Source organism: Chiloscyllium plagiosum, unplaced genomic scaffold (genome assembly GCF_037043375.1).
Source record: "Chiloscyllium plagiosum isolate Xiang-an unplaced genomic scaffold, Cpla_swu_hap1 HiC_scaffold_7, whole genome shotgun sequence".
Classification (NCBI taxonomy): Eukaryota; Metazoa; Chordata; class Chondrichthyes; order Orectolobiformes; family Hemiscylliidae; genus Chiloscyllium; species Chiloscyllium plagiosum.
This window is the reverse complement of record NW_028270145.1, coordinates 16856599-16883079: the sequence shown is the minus strand read 5'-3', so window position 1 is coordinate 16883079 and position 26481 is coordinate 16856599. Positions and strand designations below refer to the sequence as shown.

At 40.5% G+C, this 26481-nt stretch overlaps 2 protein-coding genes across 2 annotated transcripts; both read left to right on the top strand.

Moving 5' to 3' along the window:
• The first annotated feature begins 5642 nt into the window (after positions 1-5642).
• LOC122551985 (secreted phosphoprotein 24-like) lies at positions 5643-8624 on the top strand. The gene is made up of 7 exons (XM_043694548.2): positions 5643-5773; positions 5919-6022; positions 6207-6335; positions 6674-6805; positions 7310-7349; positions 8204-8248; positions 8371-8624. Exons 1-7 carry the CDS (start codon positions 5722-5724, stop codon positions 8382-8384), a joined length of 516 nt encoding a protein of 171 aa, XP_043550483.1. The 5' UTR covers positions 5643-5721; the 3' UTR covers positions 8385-8624.
• Positions 8625-21068: 12444 nt separating this feature from the next.
• On the top strand, positions 21069-26069 carry LOC122551984 (secreted phosphoprotein 24-like). Its single transcript, XM_043694547.2, has 11 exons — positions 21069-21195; positions 21342-21445; positions 21881-22009; positions 22116-22247; positions 22360-22404; positions 23196-23240; positions 23608-23652; positions 24337-24381; positions 25325-25369; positions 25644-25688; positions 25811-26069. Exons 1-11 carry the CDS (start codon positions 21144-21146, stop codon positions 25835-25837), a joined length of 714 nt encoding a protein of 237 aa, XP_043550482.2. The 5' UTR covers positions 21069-21143; the 3' UTR covers positions 25838-26069.
• Positions 26070-26481: the final 412 nt, after the last annotated feature.

The following is a 26481-nucleotide window of genomic DNA, read 5'->3' as shown; positions in this document are numbered from 1 at the left end:
ACATCAATGAGAAAAATATGCAGCCGTACACTAGCAATATACCCGTTATAGGAAAAGAGGTTACTTCTTAAAGATGTGCTACATTATGAAGAACATAGCAAGCATCAAATCAATTAGTTCCCAGGTCAACATGTACATTCATGTCTAGGAACAGAAGCTCGAAGAACACATCAGCACTGGAAGGAGACAGCTTTTTTTTAATGCGACAAACAACTACCTATGAACAAACAATATCACTCTTTTCTTGGAGGGCAAAGTTTCTTTCAGTGTACGCCCTGGATTTAGGTTAAATTTGCCACTGTCATAATAGGTCATAGAGTTGCTCTCTCATTAGAGAGAGATGACTCCTGGTGATTTAACCTGAGAGTCGCCATTCTTCAGGCAAGGGGAGAGGTTGAAGATGAGACTCCTGCAAGGTATCATCAGCCAGTGCTGGAATGGAAGCCAGACTGTTGGCTTTACTTCACATTGCAAACCAACCATCCAGCCAACTGAGCTAACTCATCCTGTTTAAGAGAAAGTGGCACTATTAAAATTCATGTTCTTTGATTTTTGTTTAAGTGAAAATCTTTTGTTCAAACCATGAGCATTGTGGTTCATTATTTTCATAACGACCTGAGTTTTCAGATTCTGAAAAAGAACTGAAGACATTGCTGTCCTCTACCAAGATCATGCAAGACTGTTTTGCAGAAGAGCACGGAAACTGTCCGAGTGTCTAGACCTCAGTCCATATCACAAAAATTGCTAATGATCTAGTATAATTACACTGCTGTTTGTAGGAGTTTGCTATGAGCAAATTTTGTGCATGTTTCCTACAACAGAGACTACATTTTGAAAGAAGTATTTTGTCGAAACTTTGTGAAAAATCCGATGCATATATAACCTTTTTCTTTCTTTGAATTGTCAGTTTTAACTTGGGTTGAAGCCCCATTTAAACAAGTGCATTCCAATCATCATCTACTCACTGAGGAAACATCTGATGTTTGATCACTGATCGTCTTTAACTGACCCAAATTAAGAAGGAAGCCAACCTTTACGTAGCCCTTTCACAACCTCGGGTTGTCACAAAGCCAATTGCAATTTTTTTTTGAAGTGGGGTCATTGTTGATATGTAGGGAAGCATGCTAGCCAATATACACACAGCATGATCCCACAAACAGCACTGACTAGATGACCACAAAATCAATTATCTTGGCTGATGGATAAATATTGACCAGCAATGCATGTTTATCCTCTCCCAAGTCTTTTGCAGCTGCCCCTCCCCTCACAAAACCTGCCAATGGGCCCACCTCCTGAAGCCCGGAAGCAGGAAACCTCAACCACAACGTTCTCCACTGTCAACAAATCCCTGGTCCAAAACAAGCTCCTGATGTTATTTCTACACATGTGGAACTGAATAGCCTCTGCTGTCATGGATAGATTGCTGTGATCTCTCAATAGCTTCTTTTAAGGTTCTGCTTTGTTGCGTTGAGCCAGTTGGAGCTGGTTGGGATCAGATTCATGAAAATGAAGGGCAGACTCATCCCCACCCTGACAGTTCGACTAACACACCAGAGCAGCTAGGGTTGCAATGGAACAGGATGTAGAACTGGACTGAGAACATCATCAATACAGCCAGAGTCTGAAGCACATTGACTACCCTTGACAGAACCTCACGTACATGCACAAAAGTTCAGAAAAAGTTACAATCCACAGTAACCTCCTCGGTAAAATGAACATGACCTCATGGAAATCACAGGCCAAGACCCTAAGAACCTCTGCCCTTCATGCACATCGTCACGTACCCATCTGCAGAATTCTGGGTCATAGAATGCTCACACAAACTTTTCAGTATGCAGCTCAACTCAAAAAAGAGCATCATCATAGGTATTCTTGAAACTACCTCCTCCTTGCTCCACCGACCAGGGTAAACATCTCCACACCCACTCATGTCAGCAGGGCACTTATAACAGGCAAGCAACTGGAGAAGGTTTACTGAAACCCATGTTTCCCCTTATTCAATGCCCTCCTGAATCCACCAGTAGTACACCTTCCCTCACACCATTCCATATGGCTCAACCCACCCCTCCAAGCTGAGATTTTGTAGCATGACTGGAAGGGGATAGCACATTCTCATCAGAGACTACACCACCCGAGTTGATCTCCCACTGCAAGAGTAGGCCCTTTTAACTCATATAAGGACTGTTCAAGGCCTCTGTGCAGCCATTCAACACCATGGGATTTACCAAGACCATCCAGGCTGCTGTGGTGCAGTTTACCCATTTACTCACATTGTGGAAGAACATCTACTGACTAAACCTGAAGGGAAGCTAAAAAATATGTTTGGCACAGCAATTATGTGCTGCATGGATAGATCGACAGACAGATTGATCTAATATAAGAATAGAGTAACAGAGGAAAAGGAGTGATAAGTTCCAGTCTATTGTTTCCATTTGGTTATATAATGTGGACACTGGGGGCAGTGCCATCATTTATTGCCCATTCATAATTGCCCTGGAGAAGGTGGCAGTGGTGTCCTTTCTTGAGCTACAACAGTCATTGTAGTCTAGGTAGACCAATGGGGCTGGTGGCAGAGGGGTTCCAGGATTTTGTACCCACAACAGTCATAACATTGTTCCAAGTCAGGATGGTGTGTGGCTTAGAGGGGATTTTGGAGGTGGTGGTGTTCCCATGTATGTGTTGTCCTTGTCATTCAAGGTGGTAGTGGCTATGGCGTTGGAAGGTGCTGTCAGAAGAGCCTGAGAGAATTACTCCAGTCCATCTTGTAGATGATGAACATAGCTGTTACTGTGCAACCGTGGTGAAGGAAGTGAATTTTGATTTTGGTCAATGGGGTGCTAATCAACTGGACTGATTTGTCCTGGGTGGTGTCAATTCCTTTTGAATGTTGCTGGAGCTGCATTCATTAAAGCAAGTGGGTAATGTTTCATCACATTCCGAACTCACATTTTGTAGATTGTAGAATATCATTGGGAAGCCGGGAGGTGAGTTACTCGCTACAGAATTACCAGCCTCTGATCTGTTCACAGTAATCACAGTATTTATATGGCTATTTCAGTTTACTTCTGGACAATGGAAACCCCCAGGAAATTGACAGTGGCAATTCAGCTATAGTAATGCCACTGAACATCAAGGGAAATGGTTAGTTTCTCCCTTGTTGAACTTGTCATGAATGCTGCTTGCCAATTTTCAGACCAATGGATGTCCAGTTCTTACTGCCAATGGGTACACATTGGTTCAATATCTGAGGAGTCACGAATGGTGCTGAACATTGTGCAATCATCAACGAACATACACACCTCTGACCTTATGATGGAAGGAAGGTCATTGATGAAGCAGCTGAAAATGGATGGGCTGTGGATACTACTCTGAGGAACTTCTGAATAGATGCCCTGGAGCAGAGATGACTGACTCTAGATTAGAGTGGTGCTGGAAAAGCACATCAGTTCAGGCAGTATCCGAGGAGCAAGAAAATCGACGTTTCAGGTAAAAGCCATTCATCGGGAATAGAGGCAGAGAGCCTTCAGGGTGGAGAGATCCACTCTGCAGGCACTTTGCCTCTATTCCTGATGAAGGGCTTTTGCCCGAAACATCGATTTTTCCTGCTCCTCGGATGCTGCCTGAACTGCTGTGCTTTTCCAGCAACACTCTCATCTAGAATCTGGTTTCCAGCATTTGCAGTCCTTGTTTTTACCTGGCAAAGATGACTGACATCCAGCAACCACAGTCATCTTCCTTTGTGCCATGTCTGCAAGTTAAGAGTTTACCAACTATTCCCATTGGCTCCTCCGGCTGCTTGATGCCACTCTTTCAACAGGAACATGTTGGTGTTTGCACCGCGCTTGAATCTTTCTTCACTTCCATCTCTGTCAGCATATCCTTCTATTTTAGCTTTTGAAATCAAACCAAGCATTCAAATTGTCTATAGCTTCCGTAAGAGAAGCTTACAGGGCTTGAAGCTGACAGAACTGCATTTCTACTTGAAGCAGGATACCTGTCAATCAAAGGAAAGGAAACCAGGGGCCTAATAATGATCAGTAACCGCTCCACAACAGTACTCTACTCTACCAGGTGAGCTATCAGGAAATGGGCAAGGATTTCCATATATGTGTAAAATCAAGGCTTTTTCTTTTTAACAAGCAGTTTTGAATCACAGCACAAAATATGACAGCAATGGAAAATATGCTATTTCCTTGCATTTTTAATGCATTATAGTTGATATTTGTAAAATTCCTGTAATCCCTGACAATAATTGCACAAGGCAGGTCAACTAAAGGAAGAACTTACTTTTGCAGGAGAAATCCTTATGATGGATTTTTGCACTAAAAGCATTTACATTACATTGCACCATTTAATTGTGACATTCCAACGTACCCAACCATTTAATACTTATCCGGCTGAATGTTTTTGAGTCACCATTAGGCTTTCACCTTTGGTCACAAACCCATGAAGGAACACCATGTTTTCAGGGCTTTCAATATCTATGACAGTATTTGATAATTATTTGTCAAATGGAACTAAAAGTTTCCTGTGGCCCTCACAGGAAGAGACTGCGTGCCTTTTATTTTACATTCGAGGGTGTCCCAACCGACCAAAAGGCCACAGTGTGGAGTCAAGAAAACTATTCTTCCACCAAAAAAGCCTAAACTTAGTATTTCACAACATGATTACCATCTACATTTGGAGATGACAATCTGTTTCTCGATTTCCAGGCAGTGTGTGACCTCTTTATTCCTTTGAACAAAATGTAAAATTCCGCATAGAAACCAATCTTTAAAAATATTTATAAAATTAACAAACTGATCTATGGGAACCTATCATTCTCTGTGACATTGGTGAGGAAATTGTCCTGATTACTATCATACACTGTCAGGACATCAAAGCATTAGAATTCCATCTTCCTGAAGTAGCTGGGTGAGTCTTCTGCATGCAATTTCAGCCTAAGTGAGTGCCATCTATTGCAAGATACAGCGTTACAAGCTATTTACCGACTACAATTTTCATTAACATAAAATGAAAATCAGTCTCTGTAGATCTCTGTTCACTACAGGGAAGGGAGTGTGAATTTCTACAAATTTGTCTTTTTTGTTTGATTCCCAGGATTTGGGCATTACTGGAAAGATCAACATTTCGAATTACCTTGAGAGGATAGCAGTGAGTTGCATTCATGCCCTTTCAATGGGAAGTAAAGTGCCAATCACATTGCTGTGGGTCAGAAGTCACATGTAGGTCAGAGAACTAGATCTCTATCTCAAAAGAACTTGAGTGAACCTGAAGGATTTGTAGACAATATAATTGTTTCAATACATATACCAATGAATCAAACATAAAAGTTCCCAGATGCTATAGTGAGATTTGATCTCTTGAACTAGGACTATTCGACAAAATGCTTAGATTATTATTTCAGGAATATAACTTTATAACCATTTGTCACATCTTCTCACTGTGACAAGGACAGGAGCCTTGAAAAATTTCTGAACTAACCCATTGCCAGCAAACCTAAACACGGTGACGATACTGGGAGGAAGCTCTGCCCATGTTACAGCCACTTGGCAGCAGCTTCCCCTGCCCAGGACCAAACTGAGTAAATATGAGTCAGTGTTTGATTGTGGTGGAGGCACAGGATATAAAGACTGAACGCAGCAAGGAAAGGGCAGAGCAAGAGAGAGAAGCAGCTCCTTTACTCTGAGAAAGCAGCCAGCTGATCACACAAGAGGCAGAATGAAAGCCTTCCTCCTCACCATTGCTGCAGTGCAGATTGTCCACTGCTCAGGTAGGTCCCAGAGAGAGTGACTCTTCATCAAGCAACGAGTTATTGCCATTGAGGTTCACTCCCTCAGATATCACCGAGGTGGAAAAATAATTTGTTGAACAATTATGGAATGTTTTGTACAACTTATCCTTTTCTCTATCGACAGGAATACCAAGGCCTAAGGATGCTCTGAGAGTGTCTGTTATAAAACTGAACCAAATCACCGAGACCAGCAATCTGTGTGGGATAACCAGGAGAAGGGTGAAGGATGTAAGTGTGGCCTGGTCTCAATCTTTTTCACTCTCTAAACTCTACAAGAATATTAGAGTGTAGTTCCACACAGCTTATTAAACAGAAGCAGAATGTTATATTACATTTAAGCTGTGGGTGAATCAGCTCAGAGTAAGAGCACCAGACACAGTCAGACACTCATGAACTGTTTTCCTCTCATTAGATTTACCGCACAGGGAAATTGTCATACAATGTGGATTTAACATTCTCTGTGAAAGAAACCGTCTGCTCCAAGAATTCTGGACTGGAATTTGATGATCCCAGCTGCTATTTCCGCACCAAAAAGCCTGCAGTAAGTTCTCAATTACATTGTCACATCCAAACCATCATGTTAATATCACAGAAAGGATCTTATGTCATAGGAAGGACGTTGTGGCCTGAATTAGAGATCATGTTTATCGATATATCATATAGAAAGAGTGATGCATATTGATAGAAAAGACTGTATGACTTGGTTTATGTCATAGAGAGGGCTATTTTTACTGACTACATGGTAGAAAGCGTTGTGCATTCTAGTTGAGATACAATAAAAAGTAGAATGTGTAATGAATTATGTTATGAAAACTCCCTCAGTGATTGCCAAAGCTATTGTGATCAATAACTTTAATACTCTCCCATTGCATTTGACAGACGAAAGGATTTTGCAAGAGCCATGTTGAATATTTTGCGGATGAGGTTGTTGACGTTGACGTGGAGTGTCGGGGGTTGAAGACGTTTGACAGCAGAAGTGGATCCTTCGAGTCCAGTGAAAACAGCATCGAGGTAACCTCACCATTAAACTCACCAGGGCAATAGGATCTCTGACTTTGCATTTTATCCCAGACTCAGATTTGTCCGACTCAAAGTTGTATTTCAAATCTTCAAACTCTTCCTTCGGCGATCCCTTGTTGCAGTGGAACAAAGATCAGAGCCGCTCCTGGCTATAAGTCTGCGCAGAAATATTATTACTGCTTGTTGCTCTTCAAGGAAATAATTAGTCTTTATTATCTAAGGTTAACATAACACTGTCCATTTTATTACATTAATACTTTGACCAATGACCATACTGTACCAGGACTGCACTCATGTTTGTTCCACCATGAACTGTCCATATATCTGGTGAAGCTTTCGCCATTCCACACTGAAACATTGCACCGCATCACAGAAAGCTAACAATTTAAAATCTCATTATTTAATCTTTTTTTGGGTTATTGATTTAGTGGTGATGCTAAAACTAGTGCTTCATCAAATCTACTCCAGGACTAAAACATTTCTATTTAAATTCAGGTGAAAGCCAGAAAAACCTCTCGTCCAAAAGTCTACAAACGTAAGTACATATCTGGATTTTCACCAGAACATTATTGTCGACAATAAATTGGATTTCTCTGTTTAGTGTGGAGCCTGTCACAGTACTGTGTGGTGTTTTTATTGAATTTAGTATCACCCAGATTCAGTAGGGGGAAGGAAGACAAACACATGAATCTTGCTGAATCTTCTCCAGTGCTAGTCAAAGGATTTTGAGAGAAGCCTAAGTAGAGATGCTTATGCTTTCTCGTGAATATCATTTCACACTAGAACAATGTAATGGAATCAACTTTTAGATGTTCAAGATTTATCAGATATTTATTGCAGTGCAAAGTTAAAACAATGCAGATTCTGAAAGTAAGTGCTGGCAAATCCCAGCAGCTCTGGCAGGGGCTGTGGCGAAAGAAATAGAAATGCTATGTTAAGTCCAGCATGGCTTTTGAAGAAGAGTCATACTATCCTTGAAGCGTTAAATCTGTTTCTTTTTCCAAAGATGCTGCCAGACCTGCTGAGGTTCTCCAGCACTTCCTGTTTTTCAATAGTTCCTGTGTTCTTGAGAGAATGCAGCAAATGTAAACTGATCAACAATCTAATTCCCCATTAGTGTATCCACCAATACCACAGTACCACTGTTCCAAAACTGGATTGATTATCACTGCGCTGGAGAGTGAGAGATACTTGATGAGGAGTTGTCCACTCCAGTACTGAGTGTCTGAATTCCAACTTCAAAATTGAAGGAGCTAACATTGCATCGTCATTTTAAACGTCACAATATAGAATTATGTTATTCAGAGAAGGGTCTAATAGATTAGAAAAATAACAAAATGATTCATTGATTCCTGGCATTAAATCAATAATCTGATTTTTTTAATACAGGTGTCAAGCAAATCAAAAGACTGGTCACTGCGGGAGGTTTCAAACGTGAGTATAAAACTGCGATTTTCTACCAAAGAATTGTCTCTCGTTCATGATCATCTATAACAATAAAACATTGAACACAGTCTATCGGAATATGATCGTTGTCTTCATTCTGCTCATTCCAGGAATGCTGTGGTGATTCAGGATCTCGACACTAACCAGCAAGGAAACTTCTGTAAAGCCAAGCTTGGTGTTAACACAAGACCTCACTCCAATTAAACAAGATGTTATCAATTGTACTTTACTTGTTCATATATAAACCTGGACTTCCTGATTGTATATTTCACTGTAATTGGAAGATTCTATAGTTTGTAAATGTTTGACCTTTTGGTGTGTATTGTCTTGTACTCTGTGGACCATATTAAAATTTTAAAGAGAATATTTCCTGATGTTTCTCTAAAAGTTGTTTGTTATTTTGCTGTTTGGGTGGGAGTCCAGAGAGACCGTGCTGAAAACAACCTGTCACACACTGTGACCACATTCTTCACGTCAACTGCTAGCTGTTGGGGAACTGGAACTTCACAGTTTTAAATCCCGACTTGGGAGTTGGTTAATTAACAACGTAGCAAAATCTTATTAAAGTGGAGCTATCATTCCTGGATGATGACATTAGAGTGTTTCATATACCATCTGCGGAAAATGTGCTTTTGGTGTCAATTCTTGCAGCATGTGATAGTTGTGAATTCTGAGTTATTGGAAATGAGTTAAGAAGGTGCATTTGATTTTAACAAAGCCCAGTTTGTAAGAGACACCAGTCTCAGAGTCAAAGTAATCATTTGAAAACTTTTACACCAAGCAGTAAATTCTCAGTTGGCCACAGGCCAAAAGAGAATTTCTGTCTTCAACTTGCCAACACAGTGCTGGCCCTTCAAGATCCTACATTTTTTTGGCTGTTTTCTCCTTCGTTCTCAATGCATTCCACTGGTTTGTTTTTCCCTTCAGATTAGATTAGATTACTTACAGTGTGGAAACAGACCCTTCAGCCCAACAAGTCCACACCGCCCCGCCGAAGCGCAACCCACCCATACCCCTACATTTACCCCTTACCTAACGTTACGGGCAATTTAGCATGGCCAATTCACCTGACCTGCACATCTTTGGACTGTGGGAGGAAACCGGAGCACCCGGAGGAAACCCACGCAGACACGGGGAGAACGTGCAAACTCCACACAGTCTGTCGCCAGAGGCGGGAATTGAACCCGGGTCTCTGGCGCTGCGAGGCAGCAGTGCTAACCACTGTGCCACCGTGCCGCCTTCAGGAGCAGTTTCTATTGGTGGACATGATTTCATTTATTACTCAGTTTGCATTTTCCAGAATCCACACTCTGTAAATGTGACCAGAGGGTCCAGTATGAGAAACATTAACCTACCCAGAAATTACTGCCGCACATGACTGCCAGAACTCTGGCTGATGTGCAAATTGTCTGTCGCCATTCTACATGGGAATCAGTTCATTCAGGACAGTTGTCTCTCTTGCCTTTATTTAACCAGTCTGAGATAATCTTTCAACCCCAATGCAAGTGACACCTGCCTTTGCGAGCATAAACCTCTAAGTTACTTTCTTCCATATCAGCCCAATGATCAAATATTGAGAAAATTTGACCATCGTCTCAGAGGAAAGGGCATTGACGATGTTTGAAGTTGACTATGACTAATATTGTCATCAGAAGCTACTCCTGAAACTTGACTGGGACTTGCTCCAGGTGAATTTTATATTTGAGTGCTGTGTCTTGTCATTGTTCATGTAAATTTCAGTCAATTAGTACCAAGACATGTAAATAAGAGTTACAGTTCCACCTTACTGTCATTAGTAAAGTTAGCGAAGTGTCACATCTTACATGGTATATCTAGAAGAGGGGGAATGATATCTGTCAAAGCAGTACAAGCTGCTCTATTCTCTAATGTTAACGTGTGTGTTGGCATCAAGTATTAACCTGCTCTGTAGCTCAGGACAGGTTTCAGCTCAGGCTGGGCAATGCTCCAATACCCGGATGTTTTGTACATAAGCTCACACACTGATTTATTAGGAGCAAAGCATTGTTTGTAAGAATGACCCTTTAATGCTGACCACAAGGAAAATATACAGCAGAGGCCAAAGCCCTGCAAGACAATCACTTTAAGACCTGAGTTTTGCCCTGTGATGATGACAGCAAACATCAAATATAGAATATTTTTGACACCCCGAGAAACCCAACAACTGAATAGTGGCTTGCATCTCATTCTCTAGCATCTTCAACCTATCCTGAGTGACCCTTCTCCATCAGAATGAATTTGTCTTTTTATTCTTCCACATAAATCACGGTTTGATGTCAATTAGACTCTTGATGATAAAGTCATAGAGTCAGACAGCACAGAAACAGACCCTTCACTCCAACTCATCCAAGTTTTCTAAGCTAAGATAATCCCACCTGCACTATAATGCACTAAACCTTTACTATCCATGTAGTTGTCCAACTATCTTCTAAATTTTGCAAGTGCATGTGCATCAATCACTTCCTCTGGCAGTTTATTCCACATACAAACCACCCTCTGCCTGAAAAAGTGACCCGCATGCCTCATTTAAATCTTTCTTCTCTTGCCCTAAAAATATATCCTCTAGTTTTGAACTCTCCACCCTAGAGAAAAGACCTTTGCTATTCACCTTATCTATGCCCCTCATAATTTTATAAACCTCTATAAGGTCACCCCTCAATCTCCTATGCTCCAATGTAAAATGTCCCAGTCTATCCAACCTCTCCTTATATCTCACATCCTTCATTCCCAGCAACTTCGTAGTAAATCTTTTCTGCACCATCTCCAACTTAATAATATTCTTCTATAGCAGAGCTACCAGAACTGGACACAATATGCCAAAAGTGGCCTCACCAATGTCTTGTACAGCCCCAACATGACCTTCCAACTCCTATTCTCAAAGGTCTGACCAATGAAGGTAAGCATTTTCTTAACTGCCTTAAGGTCCCCTTCTTAACCACCCTGATTACTTGTGATGCAACTTTGAAAAAGCTACATACCTGAAACTTTTCCATTGGGCAACACCACCAATTAACTGCATAAGTCATGCCCTTGTTTGTTTAACTAAAGTGCAAAACCTCTCATTTATCCAAATTGAACTCCATCTGTTACTCCTCAGCCCAGTGGTCAATTGGTCAAGATCCCTTTGATATCTTAGATTATCTTCTTTATTGTCCACTATACATTACCACCAATTTTGTATCATCTGCAAACTTACTAACCATGCCTCCTACATTTTCACCAAAATCATTTACGTAAGTGACAAACAAAAGTGGTCCCAGTACGGATCCCTGTGGAACACTGTTGGTCACAGGCTTCCAGTCTAAAAATCAAGCCTCCACTAACCCCCCTCAGTCTCCTACCTTCAGGTCAATTTTGTATCCAATTGGTAAGCTCTCCCTGAATTCCATGTGATCTAACTTTCCCTACCAGTCTATCATGTGGCACCTTTATTAAAGTCCATGTAGACAACAACTACCTCCCTGCACTCATTTATCCTTTTGGTCACATCCTCAAGAAACTCAATCAAGCTTGCGAGACATGACTTCCCATGGACAAAGCCATGCTGACTATCCCTAATTAGTCTATGTCTCTTAAAAATGCAAGTAAATCCTACCTCTCAGAATCCCTCTCCAACAACTTTCCCACCACTGATGTCAGAATCACTGACCTGTAGTTCCTCGGGCTTGTCCTTTCAACCTTTCTTAAATAAAGGATCACTTTGTTGCTGAATCATTGAAATTGAAATAGTTTTGCATTTCTGCCAGCGATGCTACTCCTTGATCTCCTTCAGCAGCTATCTAATAGAGCCTTCAGAAAAAGCTTCTTCACTTCACAAATATCATCCAATCCAATATGTTTCTAACTCAAGGATGATTATTCACACATCAATGCAGTACAGATAACTGACTAAGTTTTTCCAAACGTGACCTTTTCCTGATTGTAAACCTTAATATGGATAAAGGAAAGAGAAAAGAGAATTGTTTTTAAGCAACCATTAATCTCTGATCTGAGTGCCCCTTTCCTTCTCTTGAGATTGAATTAATTCATCATCAGCAAGTGATAGCTTATCCTGGCGCAAGGCCATTTACTCCCACTGAGAGTAGAATCTTAGCCAATGTCAATATTAGTCACTGAGGGTTTAGTTATTGACTGTGCATCTTGTGAAAGGTCCCAAAAACCTATGAGATTTTTCAGAGTCAGTCCTAGGGTTTGAGAGGATGTCCATTCATTTAACAATTTGATAGCCTCATTCTCAACACTCACCTAGGCAACAATGTTCATTGTTACTCAACAGCAATTCATTCTCATTGCAAAATTTAGCAGTCTGTTATATTATTCTCTTCACTGCCTTCTCTGTTTTGGATATGTCAATAAAGATGGATCAACAATGGCTGCCTGCAATGAGCATGTGTGACCTCCTCAGGTAATACATTGCCCTGGGGTGGCACTGTGGCTCAGTGGTTAGCACTGTCTGCGTGGAGTTTGCACATTCTCCCCATGTCTGCATGGGCTTCCTCCGGGTGCTCAAGTTTCTTCCCACAATCCAAAGGTGTGCAGGTTAAGTGGATTGGCCATGCTAAATTGGCATGGTGTCCAGCTAGGTTGGCTAGGTGGGTTAGCCATTGGAAATGCGGGGTTACATGGACAGGGTGAGGGTGCTGGGTCTGTGTGTAATGCTCTTTGGAGGGCCAGTGCAGACTTGATGGGCCAACTGATCTTTTTCCACACTGTATGCATTCTTAAATCTGTGATTATTAAACTGAATTAAATTTTATACCTTTCCCAATTTTCTATCTGCCTGGGGTTTACAGATGGGAAAATAGGAAGAGCAAGTTCAGAAAACATAGGATATGTACTTTGGAATACAGTGGAGCTCTGATATCCACCATCACCAACTCCAGTCTATTTACGTTTATTTTATTTTTAACTCTCCCATATTAATGCTCAACATAAAGGTACAGCTGAAATATAAAGCTTGTGCCAGGAGAGGTAGGTTATGTTCTCTGGTGTATAGAGGACTGAGGAGTGATCAGATTGAGGCAGTTAATGTGATAAAGAGATTTGCTTGGTTGGATACAGCGAAATTATTTTCTCTGGGCTGTGATAAAATGTAGTCAAATCATTAAATTACAGAGAACTGTTCAGGTGCAGAATCAGGAATCACTTTCTCAATAAAAAAGTTAATAAAATCCAGGAACTCTCTTCTTCAAAGTGTTCTGGTGTTGGATCAGTTATGTTTTCTGCTTTGCAGATATGTAAAAGTGGCACACTCCAGGTTATATATCTGAGCAGAATTTTATTTAATGGTCTAAAATGTCTGCTGTCATGTTTCCATCTGCTTGCCTCAGTTTAATTGGTTTTGCTTTTGATTTACCACTCCAGGCTGAATTAACCAAACACAATGAGCAGTCAACAGCTAACAGACAATTAAACACTGTAGACTGTATTGAACTTTAAGACTGAAATAGATAGAGTACAGATAAAGTTAAATTAATATATCTTGAAATGAATTGTGTTCTCAGTTGTACTCTCCTACGTTATAGGAACTTGTACAGCACAGAGTTAACTGCTGTAGCCTTACCATCATGTACAGTCCATCAATTAACACTATTTAACAGGTACCAAGAAGTCTGGCCTGAGCTTTATGTAGAGAGCAGAAACGCAATGTGTTAGCAGTAGTGGAGATACAAGTCCAAGGTGGACAACCTTTCTCTCAGAGGAACTTGAAGATACATGAGGGAACAATAGTGACCATTAGTTACGATTGAACAACCAAATGGGAAGAAAATACCTAGATGCATTCCTGAGTTGAAGATTCAACTGAAGTAAGGTAAAGTATTTGAAGACATACCAGAAGTGAGGGAAAGTGAGGCATCCTCTGAGGCGGCAGCATCTCTGGGCTGGGTCATAGACCTCTGATTCTATGAAAGGACCAATGCAAGCACTGAGATGGGCGTTGTGGAAGTGGCATCCCCACAGGTACAGAACAACCTCAGATCTCCAACTCCTCCAGGTCAGTACTTTTCCATGCCAGCACAGTGTCACAACCCACCACAATTCTTCCAAGAGCTGATGAGAACTTTATCTCTCAATGCACTATTGTAATCTTGTGAAACCCCAGCAGACTTTCCTTCAGTCCTTGTGGCCTTCAGAGTCTATTTTTTTGTTCCACAGATCTCATTACTGAACATGCACAATCCAAACACCGTTACAGCAGCTAGTGGGTTTGGAACATTCCATTGAAGATTTATATTGTGTCACTAATTCATGCAAATTTGGATCGTTAAGTGAAAGGCCCATTAGAACGTTTGGCGGTGTAGCTTTCCTTAGAGCTTTGGAGGCTGAGGGATGACCTTATTGAGGTTTATAAAATCATGAAGGGCATGAAGAAGGTAAATAGACAAGGTCTTTTCCTTGGGGTGGGGGATTCCAGTTCAAGGTGAGAGGGGGGAAAATTTAAAAGGGACCTAAGGGGCAACTTTTTCATGCAGTGGGTGGTGTGTGTATGGAATGAGCTGCCAGAGGAAGTGGAGGAGGCTGGTACAATTACAACATCTGGATGGGTATATGAATAGGAAAGGTTTAGAGGGATATGGGCCAAGTGCTGGCAAACAGGACTAGATTAGGTTAGGATATCGGGTCAGCAGGGACGAGTTGGGCTGAAGGGTCTGTTTCTGTGTTGTACATCTCTATAACTCTATCACTCTAAAATCATCTCTTAAAAATAAATCATACAGATGGCCATCAGAACAATGAAGAATTAAGTAAGTTGAACAAGGAAAAGACTTGGAAGTTGCAGGATTCTTTGATCAAATCAATATTGTTGACCCTACAGGAGAAGATATTGATCTGGGCCAGACTTTTTGGTCAAAGTCAACTTAAATGTCAGGAATTTGGACACTCTACTTTTCCTCAGTCCAGAACCAATCATTATCATCCTGTCTGATAGCTCAGACTGACTTTACAGTTTACATCTCTGCCCATAAGATAGCAATATCCAGATTTAAGCTGTCACAGGGGGTGCATCACTGCTTCACCCACGAGTCTTTTGAGGCAACACAATAACAATAATTAAGTTATCAAGGAACTAATGATGTCTTACCAACTATTCAGGACAAACCCCTGTTAAGTTCATAAGCATGCATTCAGTTGAACTTTCAATAGACAATAGGTGCAGAGGTAGGCCATTCTGCCCTTTGAGCCTGCACCACCATTCAATATGATCATGGCTGATCATCCTTAATCAGTATCCTGTTCCTGCTTTATCTCCATAACCCTTGATTCCACTATCCTTGAGGGCTCTATCCAACTCTTTCTTAAATTAATCCAGAGACTGGGCCTCCACTGCCCTCTGGGACAGAGCATTCCACACAGCCACCACTCTCTGGGTGAAGAAGTTTCTCCTCATCTCTGTCCTAAATGGTCTATCCCGTATTTTTAAGCTGTGTCCTCTGGTTTCTACAGCACAACCAGCCATTCAACCCACTTAAAAGTGCACTTCATACCAATTCATTTTGTGAAGATTGATGTCAATCTTTCTGGGAACCAGAGCTCTCACTGAAAGACATTTGGACAACAATATCTTCACCACAGTTTTCTCTGCCGAATGAAGTTTCAGGCTAAGTAGATTGAATTAAGTTTATGAAGAACTCGTTCAGCTTTTCCAAGAGGAAAGTCAGCTTAATGACCCTTTGTGGAGAACAAAATAAGGCTCTTTCTTCTGCAGTGATGTTTATACAGGAGATACACTCAGTGGGAGAGGTGGGGTTGGGGAGTTGGGTAGGGGGCAGGCAGGAAAGTAGTGAGAAGCCTGATAACATGTCACTATTGGACTATATTTCATAATTTCAAGAAGCCTAATTGGACAAGTATCTTTGGCTCTGCTTGCTGTACATCAAGACCCCGCTCATACTTTTCTAGATTTGAGGGATCTGCTCCTACAGTGATACAAGTTTGTGTGACCAGCAGAATTAATGAAGAAACATGATATGCATCTATTGTCAGGAAAAAGAGGGAGAAGTGAATTTAATTTTTTTGTTCTCCTGTCCATAACAGGGGTGACTTCTAACTTTATTTCTTATTTCTTTTAACTGTTAAAAATAAGTGACTGTGTGTTTCCCCAAAACCTATTTGTGAAGTCCAATTTAAAACTAATTCACAGCAAGTCCTTTAGGGTTAAGACAAAGCAGGTTTTATTATTCAATTCCAATCTTAGGGAAATGGCTCACAACACAAATTCAGACACACAAGCATACAGGCAAGCAAGAGAGAGAAAAAAAGGCAGGGAATTACAAATGTACTTAGAAATATAAGATAATGTCATCAGTCATGTGCATTAACGTTCAGTCAGTAAATCATAGCATCCCTATAATGTTGAAGCAGGTCATTGAGTATATCAAGTCCACACTGCCCCTCTGTAGAGCATCCCACCCAGACCTACATCCCTTCCCTATAACTCTGCATTTTCCATGGCTAATATACTAAGCCTACACATCCCTGGACTCTATGGGGCAATCTTTGGACTGTGGATCGAAATCCATGCAGACACAGGGAGAACGAGCAAACTCCATACATACAGTCACCCAAGGCTGGAATTGAACCCAGGTCCCTGCCATTGTGAGACAGCAGCACTAATCACCGAATCTCCGTGCAGCCCCAAATGTTCAGTGGAGCTTTACATTTGCTCTCTGCCAGAATTCCTATTCATGGCATTTCATATACAGGTGGATTGAAGTTGAAGGTGCTACAATACAATCTCGGTGTATTGGGAAATTATTTCACTTTTCAGGCAAAGTATAGGATTCTTTCCAGGAGTAAGAGATCAAGAGAGTTTGAAACTGGGGGTAGGCTGGAGCTGTTCGGTTGTTAATCATAGGATCATAGAATCCCTACAGTGTGGAAACAGACCATTCAGCCCAACAAATCCAACCAACCCTTGGAATAATAACCCACCCAGACCTAGTCCCCTATCCTATTACTCTACATTTCCCCCTGACTAATACACCTACCTATACATCCCGGAACACTATGAGCAATTAGCATAGCCAATTCACCTAACCTGCACATCTTTGGATAGTGAGGAAACCGGAGCACCCAGTTAACTTAATCAATGCAGAATGCAAGCTAAAGAAATAAGTCATAGCTTATAATTAAAACTGTTCAAAACCCAGCAGTATTAGTCATGCAAGCAGGGCTCCCACTTGAGTCACTTTAGTTATTGGGATGACTTTCATGCAACTGATCAACATCTATAGTTCTGTATGTAGTAATAGATAACTGGGGCCTGGGGAGCGGGGCGGAGGTTGTTTTACGGTGGGGGAGGTCATTAGTACCATCTCAGATGTAATGAGTTTCAATAGCAGGTTGCCATAGATTTTGCAACTATGGTTCTGGTTCTGACGGTACTCTCTATACAATGCAAGGACTATGATATTCCCAGAAGGTAATGTAAGCCTTTGTCCCCTGGTTACTGATGATCTGAACTTTTCAGAAGTTGAGGCTAACTGGCTACCAGCTGTGATATTGGCACTCATTTGCTAATATTGTGTTCGGGCATAGGAACCTGTACAATGCAGAGCATGCTGCCTCACCATCACGTACATTTTATCCATAAATATTGTTTAACAGTAACCAAGATACCATCTATCAACCCCTCAGAAAATGAACAGGAAATGACATCATCACAAACCCCAGGAACGCCATCCAGGAGAAAGATATAAATAGAAAGCAGGAGACAACAGCTTCGCTTCACTTGGAGGTCGCCACTGATGATGTTACCTAGCTAGGTAATGAAACGTCTGGATATCAAACCTACAGCTCAGCGAGCAAACCTACACCCTAAACTCAGAATTCTTCATATTAAAGATTAAACACGAATAGCAGTTGGTGCTGAGTACATTTTTGTCTAATTATGTACTAACTTCAATTAAATTAGCAACAGTTAACATTCACTAGCAAATTCGTCACTATATTAAAAAATATTTCAATCTGCCAAATTTGGTAACTTTTCCTATTTTAATAATCATTTACAGTCACATTATTAACCAATATAATGAATGATTTAGTTCAGATTTTGACACCTGTTTCCCTATGGAATTTATCTTTCCTTAATTTAATGTTAGTTTATCCCAAATGTTTCTCTATTTGCTACTGTTCCTCCCTCCTCCCCCTCCCACACAAACCCCAACTCAGGAGGCAGGAAGCCTAACCACAGATATCTACACCACAGTCAATAGTCCCCAGGCCAAATCAAATCTCTCTCTGCAGCTCCTACGCGTGATGGAGCTGAATAGTTTCTGTTGTTAGGGACACATCGCAAAGAAGCCTGCTCACTGCAGCAATTTTTCTCCATAGCTCCTTCATTGAAGTAGCATAGGCTATAGATGCTCCAATGACCTAGATTCGTAAAGTGAACAAACCTTTATCAAAGTTCCCATTTGTGAACACAGTCACGCAAAATTAGGATGCAAATCACCCCCACATTGTGACCACTGGTCAAAAGCATTCTGCAATTCAAGCACCTGACCATTTGATTATATTGAACATGGGGGTGGTTTATGTTAGGGGTTTAGTGAAGATCAGCAATAATAACATTTCTAGCCTTGCCAAAGATGTCCACATCCCTTGAGGGAATAGAAAAATAGCTGCATCACTGACTGATTTAGGAAGAAGTGATTCCAACAGAACAGATTAAAGAATTAATTTCACTTGCTCCCTCTGCTTTCAACCTTCACCTGACTGGCCTTAATTATCCGCTGGCCAATCAGTGGCCGGCTGCTCCGGAGCAGTTCTGCCAAGCACAGTGGGCACCGTAGTTAAGCCAAGGAAGCAGGGGATTAGTGATCCCACCTCTACCTATAGGGGATCTTAGGGAGAGGAGAAATGTTGGATATTAATTATTGTAGTTGGGGACAGGAAATGGCATTGGAGTGGAGGGAAAACTGTTGGAGCTGATTCCAATTGTCACCAGGGATCTGGACAATGGCACGGCAAATATTTCATGTGCCTACTTTAGGGTAGCCACTAAGACCCTACCCTTTGTTTTAACAGATTGAATCTATTGAGGAACTGTAACTACTAACTTTTCTGAGGTCATGCACATAAATTTCCCAGTTATTGATTATGAATCATAGAATCCTTACAGTGCAGATAGAGGCCATTTGATTCATGAGGAGAGAGATTTAAAAACGACATAAGAGGCAAATTATTTTACACGTAGGGTGGTTCGCTTGTTAAATGGACTTACCGAGGAAGTGGTGGATATGGGTACTATTACAATGTTTAAAAGACATTTGGATAGATACATGAATAGGAAAGGCATGGACAGATATGGGCCAGGATCAGGCAGCTCTACTTTAGTTTGGGATTATGTTCAGCATAGACTAGTTGGACCAAAGGGTCTATTTCTGAGCCCTAACACTCAATGACTATGAGTCAGTACACCCAATCCGAACAGCATCCCACCAAGAACCATCCATTCCCCATAACCTCACATTTCCCATGGCTAATCATTTCTGATGAAGGGCTTTTGCCCAAAATGTCAATTTCCCTGCTCTCCAGGTACTACCTGACCTGCTGTGCTTTTCCAGCACCACACTCTCAACTCTGACCTCCAGTCCGCACACTCTCCTAATCCACACATCCTTGCAGACTATGGGCAATTTAGCATAGCCACTCCACCTACCCGTGACTGTGGGAGGAAGCTAGAGCACCCAGGGGAAACCCGCACAGACACAGGGAGAATCTGCAAATTCCGCACAGACAGTTGCCCAAGAATGGAATTGAACCTGGGTCCTTGGCACTGTGAGGCAGCAGTGCTAACCATTTTGCCAGCATGTCACACCAAAACTAGGATAGTCCAGGGCAATCCAGAGTGTTGGTAACTGATGACATTAGAATAATTCAACAATTTATATTCATGCAGTACCCATAACTTAACAAAATTTGCAGGCTGCTTCAGACCATCTTGATCAACTATCCTGTAAAGGCATCCAAGTGGCCAAAAGCATGTTCAAAGACATGGAGTTGACATAGAATCCTAAAGGCTGAAAGTGAGACAGAGGGAGGGAATCTTAGAGCTTATTTTCCAGGCAGATAACATCACTATATTAAATGGTGCAGCAATTTAAACCTGGCAGGCTCAAGAGGCCAAGAGAAAAGAATTGCGGAAATCTGGAGGCTGAAGAGAGCAGAGAGATAGGGAAAGCTGAAACCAAGCAAGGATTTGAAAATATGGATAGTAATTTGAAAATTATGCGTTGCTTAACTGAAAGCCAAAGTAAGGAAGTAAAAGAGAGGGTGAACGGAACTTGACATGTGTTAGGTGCTAGGCAGGAAAATTCAGAATGATTTCGGGTTTGGGAAAAAAGAAGTGAGATGTCAGTGAAGAGAATGTTTGAATAATGATGTCCAGAGGTAACAAATGCACAATTCAGGTTTCAGGAGCGGATGAGGTAATGCGTGGGTAAAATTGGGCAATGTTACAGAGATGGAAACAGGCAATTTTAGTAATGGCACAGATATATAATCGGAAGCTCAGCTCTATGAGCAATTCACATTGGATTGAAGGTGCCTTTGTACACTTAGAGATGACCAGTTCCTGTGCTCTGTCATTTGATTATTCCACATTCTGAGGAGGAACCTCTGATCTCACTAAATCTAAACATGATGACGTTACTGGGAGGAAGCTCTGCCCATATTTGAACCTCTTGGCAACAGCTTCCCCTGTCCAGAACCACCAAAACTGAGTAAATATGAGTCAGTGTTTGAATGTGGTAGGGGTGCAGGATATAAAAACTGAATGCAGCAAGGAAAGGGCAGAGCAAGAGAGAGAAGCAGCTCCTTTACTCTGAGAAAGCAGCCAGCTGATCACACAAGAGGCAGAATGAAAGCCTTCCTCCTCACCATTGCTGCAGTGCAGATTGTCCACTGCTCAGGTAGGTCCCAGAGAGAGAGCGGCTCCTCATCAAGCAACGAGTTATTGCCAATGAGGTTCACTCACTCAGATATCACCGAGGTGGAAAATAATTCGCTGAAGAGTTCTGTAATGTTTTGTACAACTTATCCTTTTCTCTATCGACAGGAATACCGAGCCCTAAGGATGCTTTGAGAGCGTCTGTTATAAAACTGAACCAAATCACCGAGACCAGCAATCTGTGTGGGATAACCAGGAGAAGGGTGAAGGATGTAAGTGTGGCCTGGCCTCAGTCTGTTTCACACTCTAAACTCTACAAGAATATTACTGAGTGCAGTTTAGTACTGATTATTAAACAGGAGCAGAATGTAATATTACACTTAGGCTGGTGAATCAGTTTGGAGGTTGGGAGAGATGATACTGTGCAGACATTTGAAAGTAGATAGTAATTTTACACTCAAGGTGCTGCTTAGCTAGTATTTAATGTAAGACAATGAGCATTGGGATAAATTGAACTGGATTTCAGTTAGGTACTGGCACCAGAATTCTGATTGACCTCAATTTTAGGAATGGAAGATGTGGGAGGTCAGCTAAGGGAATAATAGTATAGTGAGGTCGAGACAAAACGAATGCGTGAAACAGGTTTTTAGGCAGGGTTGAATGACATTAGATGCAGTCAGATAATGACAAACTGATTCCCTCATTAGATTCATCGCACTGGAAAACTGTCGTACAATGTGGATTTAACATTCTCTGCGAAAGAAACTGTCTGCTCCAAGAATTCTGGACTAGAGTTTGATGACGCCAGCTGTTACTTCCGCCCCAGAAACACCGCGGTAAGTTTGAAAATCACATTATCACACCCAAACCAGCAAGTGTACTGAGGGGGAGTTGCATCATAGGATTTACTGAGTGTAATTTTAATCAATTCTGCTTTGACAGGAGAAAGGTTTGTGCAAAAGCCGTGTTGAATATTTTGCTGATGAGGTCGTCGATGTTGTTGTGGAGTGTCGAGGCTTGAAGACTGTTGACAGCAACAGCGACGTTTCAGAGTCAAGTGAAAGCAGCTATGAGGTAATCTCATAAATATACCTATCCACTTCTTGAGATTTTTAATACTGCAGATAACTTACATTTCTCATTGGTTTGCTGTGCTAAATAGAGAAATATTCACTTTTCATCACAGGTCAAAACTAAGTCAAGGGAGATGTTAAACGAGGAATCATTTAATGTGAGTATAAACTAGAAATCTGTCAGATTATTTACTTATTGATCAGAAATATTCATAAAAATGCTTCAACTCCAGGTTCTAAATGTGTCAGAGTGGAATATCAGACAGCAAATTGTTTTAGTCTGAGATACTAAGGCAGGGGAGTCAGTCTGATGCAAAAACGCAAATACAGAGAAAGTTTGTTCTTCCCTGAAGACAAAATTAACTGAAATCCATAGGGATGGACAGGCACAAGCAATGACATTAGAAGAGCAGTGTCTCTTACAATTTTACCAATGCTAAACACTAATTATTTGTCATTCCTAGATGGATCTGCAGATTTTTTACAATGAATCTCAATCAATAGGAGACTCAGAGCCTCCATTCATTATCCATCAGTCCCACAGATTGTGTTGATTATTACTATATTTGAGATGTTCAATAAGGATTCCTCCACTCCACCCATAGCCCTAGCAGATCATAGGCTGCTCCTTTGTTCGCGAGAGACACAACTGGTGGTGGTTTTAGTCTGAGGGTCACCACACCTCAGATAAGGGGAGAGTTTGAGAAGGAGAGTCGTTTGCAGCAGTACAGGAATTGAGCCGACGTTGTTGGTGTTACTTACCAGCTGTCCAGCCAACTAAGCTAACCGCCTTTCACAAGGGTAAAGCACTGAGCCATTGACTGTCAACTTGGAAACGCAAAGTGTAGTCACTTCCACATTTGGAACCTGTAGACATTGAATGATTTTGTTTTGAGTTGACTCCACATTTCAAAATGCTAAACATTCCAATCTGATTATTTTAATCCAGGAGGAAAGCAAGTCAACTGAATCATCACTGGAGGAATCTCCTGATGTAATTATAATCTAATTTTTTTTGTCAGATAACTATCAACAAATGTAAACTGTCGAAAATTGGATTCAACTGCATCAGAATAGAGTCTGAGACAGTAGTTGTATTTCGTTTAGTTAAATGCATGTCTATGACCTATAAATTTAAGCATAAATAAACCCTAATTTATGGTTTATTAATCACTGAAATCTTTGGGTTAAATTAATTTCTGTTATAATATTATAATAATATATTATTGCATTTTATGTGATATTATAGTACTAATTTAAAATTTAATTCGCTTAACTATAATTCAGTAACACAAAATATGTTACAAAATATTAAACTAATTCCCTGCAATAACCTGATGAATCTGAATATTTTATTCCAGGCAAATGGCAAGTCAACAGAAACATCCCTTGAGGATGCTCCCAATGTGAGTATTTATTATTTTATATTAATCTCGCTAGCTTTTCATGGACCATGCTCATTAACTGAGGGTTGTGTACGATGGTTAGTGCCATAGGGCAGCATGAGGGGCATGGTTCCAAAAATTATCTTAATTGGCGCAAGGATTGAGCTTATCCTGTTGGCATTGCTCCGCATCAAACTCTCACCACCTAACAAATGAGCTAACTCTCACAACATCCGATAGTTATCAACTTCAGTTGTTGGATTGATGTTAAGTGGATGGTGTTGATTTCTAACATGGAGAAGTTTCCAATAACTGGAGGGATGAAAATGATGGTTTCATGAGGACAACATTGCTGTCATTCTCCACATCCAATTGAATATAAATTATCTAGCAGTGTTGACAAAATACATAGTCATCAATGGAGAATGTCAGCTCCCATTTGTCTGTCCATCGACCCCATAGTCCCACTTTGTGTTTGTCTGTGTGTTGTTTGTCGTTGGGGCAGAAGGGTCTGGGGCGCACAGGAAATGTTTGGCAAGGATTTCTCTGCTCCAGCACTGAATCACTGAATCCAGACTCTGAACATAAAAGAGCTGTCACTTTCTGATTTATAATCTGATATAATTTAACTATTCTGTTTAGAGATAATTTTAAAAATCGAGATTATTTGCAAAATGCTAAGTTTTCTACCATATCTTAATTCAGGTGAACAGCAAGTCAACAGAAACCTCACTGGAGGATTCTCTAAATGTGAGTATCATCTGAGATCTTCTGTCATTTAATGATTTATCCAAAAAAAGTGTACTTGGAATTAACTGCATCGCAATAAAGTCAGCTCAGAGCTTTTAGTAAATTAAATGGATGACTAGAGAATAGAAGGTGCAAGAGTTAATATTTCTTCATTTTGGCTTAATAATCAATGAAAGCTTTGGTTTAAAAGCCATACAGTGAGATCGTCAACATACAGTTCTGGTTACCATACATACCATGAATGTGTATGTATTTGAGAGAGTGTGGAAGAGTTTTCCAATAATGTTTTCATGGAGGAGAAACTTCAGTTATGAAAATAGATTGGAGAAGTTCATAGAATCATGGGATTGTAGAAATTGAGTCTGTTTCCCTTGGAAAGGAGAAGACTATAAAATGAAATTTGATAGAAGGTTTCAAAATCAAAACAGGTTAGGACCAACTAGATGGAAAGAAACTGTTCCCTGGTCATAAATGCATCAAGAATGAGAGAACAGAGATATCAGGTAATTTGAAAAAGATGCAAATACGATATAAGATAAAAAAGGTTTTCACACAACGAGTAGTTGTGGTCTCGAACACACTGCATGGAAATGTGATGCAGACAGGTTCAATTGAAACAAATAGAAATATGTTTAGTATTATGGGAAAAGACAGGAACATGACACTAAGTCACAACGCTCACTCAGACAGCTGATTCAGACACAATGGGCCAAATTGCCTAATTCTGCACTATAATGAAGCCGTGATGAAGATAATTCCAATATTCAATGTTAATTACAAAACAACTCATGAATTCCTTATGTAAACATAGTAATCTGAATATTTTAACACAGGTGTAAAACCTTATTTACAATTTGATATAATTTAAACTGCTGTTTTAGAGCTGAATCTAAAAATGAAGATTATTTAGAAAGTACTAAATACATAAATCTGCATATTCCAGGTGAGAGGCAAATCAACAGAAACATCAATGGAGGATTCTCTAGATGTGAGTATAGTCTGACAATATATGTTGTTTATATTATCAACACAAATAAGCTGTTGAAATTTGGATTCAATTGCATTGTACTAAAGCGTGGAACAGCTCTGTATTTTTAAATAATGCATGCGTCAACCTTGTAAATTTAAACCAATAACATTTCCTCACTAATGGCTTAATAATCAGAGGAACCTTTGGTCCAAAGACAATTTCAATGCTCAATAACAGAAGAAAGATATGATTCCCTTTAATAAGCAGACGAATCTTAATTTGTTTTTAACAGTGGAACAGCAAGTCAACAGAAACATTGCTTGATGTGTCATCAAACGTAAGTATAAACCAGACCTTTGTGTCAGAGAATTGTCTCTCGATCATGATCATAACACACTAAACTCATACTGAACTCAATTCATCTGAAAATGAGCATGACCATGATTGTGTTCATTCCAGGAACAAAATGATGATTCAAGATCCTAACCAGGAAAGCAACTTCTGAAAAGCTGAGCTTGATTTGAACACAAGAAGACCTCATTCATATTACAGAAAATGTTATCAATTGTACTTTATTTGTTCATTAATAGGAGTGAAGGGACCTGGGGTTCCTATCTGTAAATTTTACTGTAACTGAGAGATAATTTGTAAATGTTCTGTCCTTTGGTATATGTTGTTATCTTGTATTCTGTGGATCACATTAAAAATATAAAGCAGACATTTCCTGGTGTTTATCATTTCACTGATTAGATTGGAGTTCAGACAGGCGCAGCGATTAAACCAACTTGTCACACACTGTGACCAACTTCCTCAGTTGACTGGTGGGGCTGGTGGAGGATTGGAGATTCACAGCTAGAATTGGATGAGTGAGGGTGGATGTGTGGGTTTATAGGAAGACTGTTTATTTCATTCTGCGGACTTCCAAACTACCAGGTTGCTTTGTCCTTAAATCTGTGCCTGCAGATCCTTTTAGGAAGATACATACAGTGAATATTGCAGGATCTTATCTAGTTGGATGCATGCTTTAAATTTTAGCAGGAAATGCTTTGCATAATTGATCCCACTGTCTTAACTTCCAGAAGCACTTATTGGGAAGGAAGAAGAGAATAATATGTTAGAAACATCCAGAA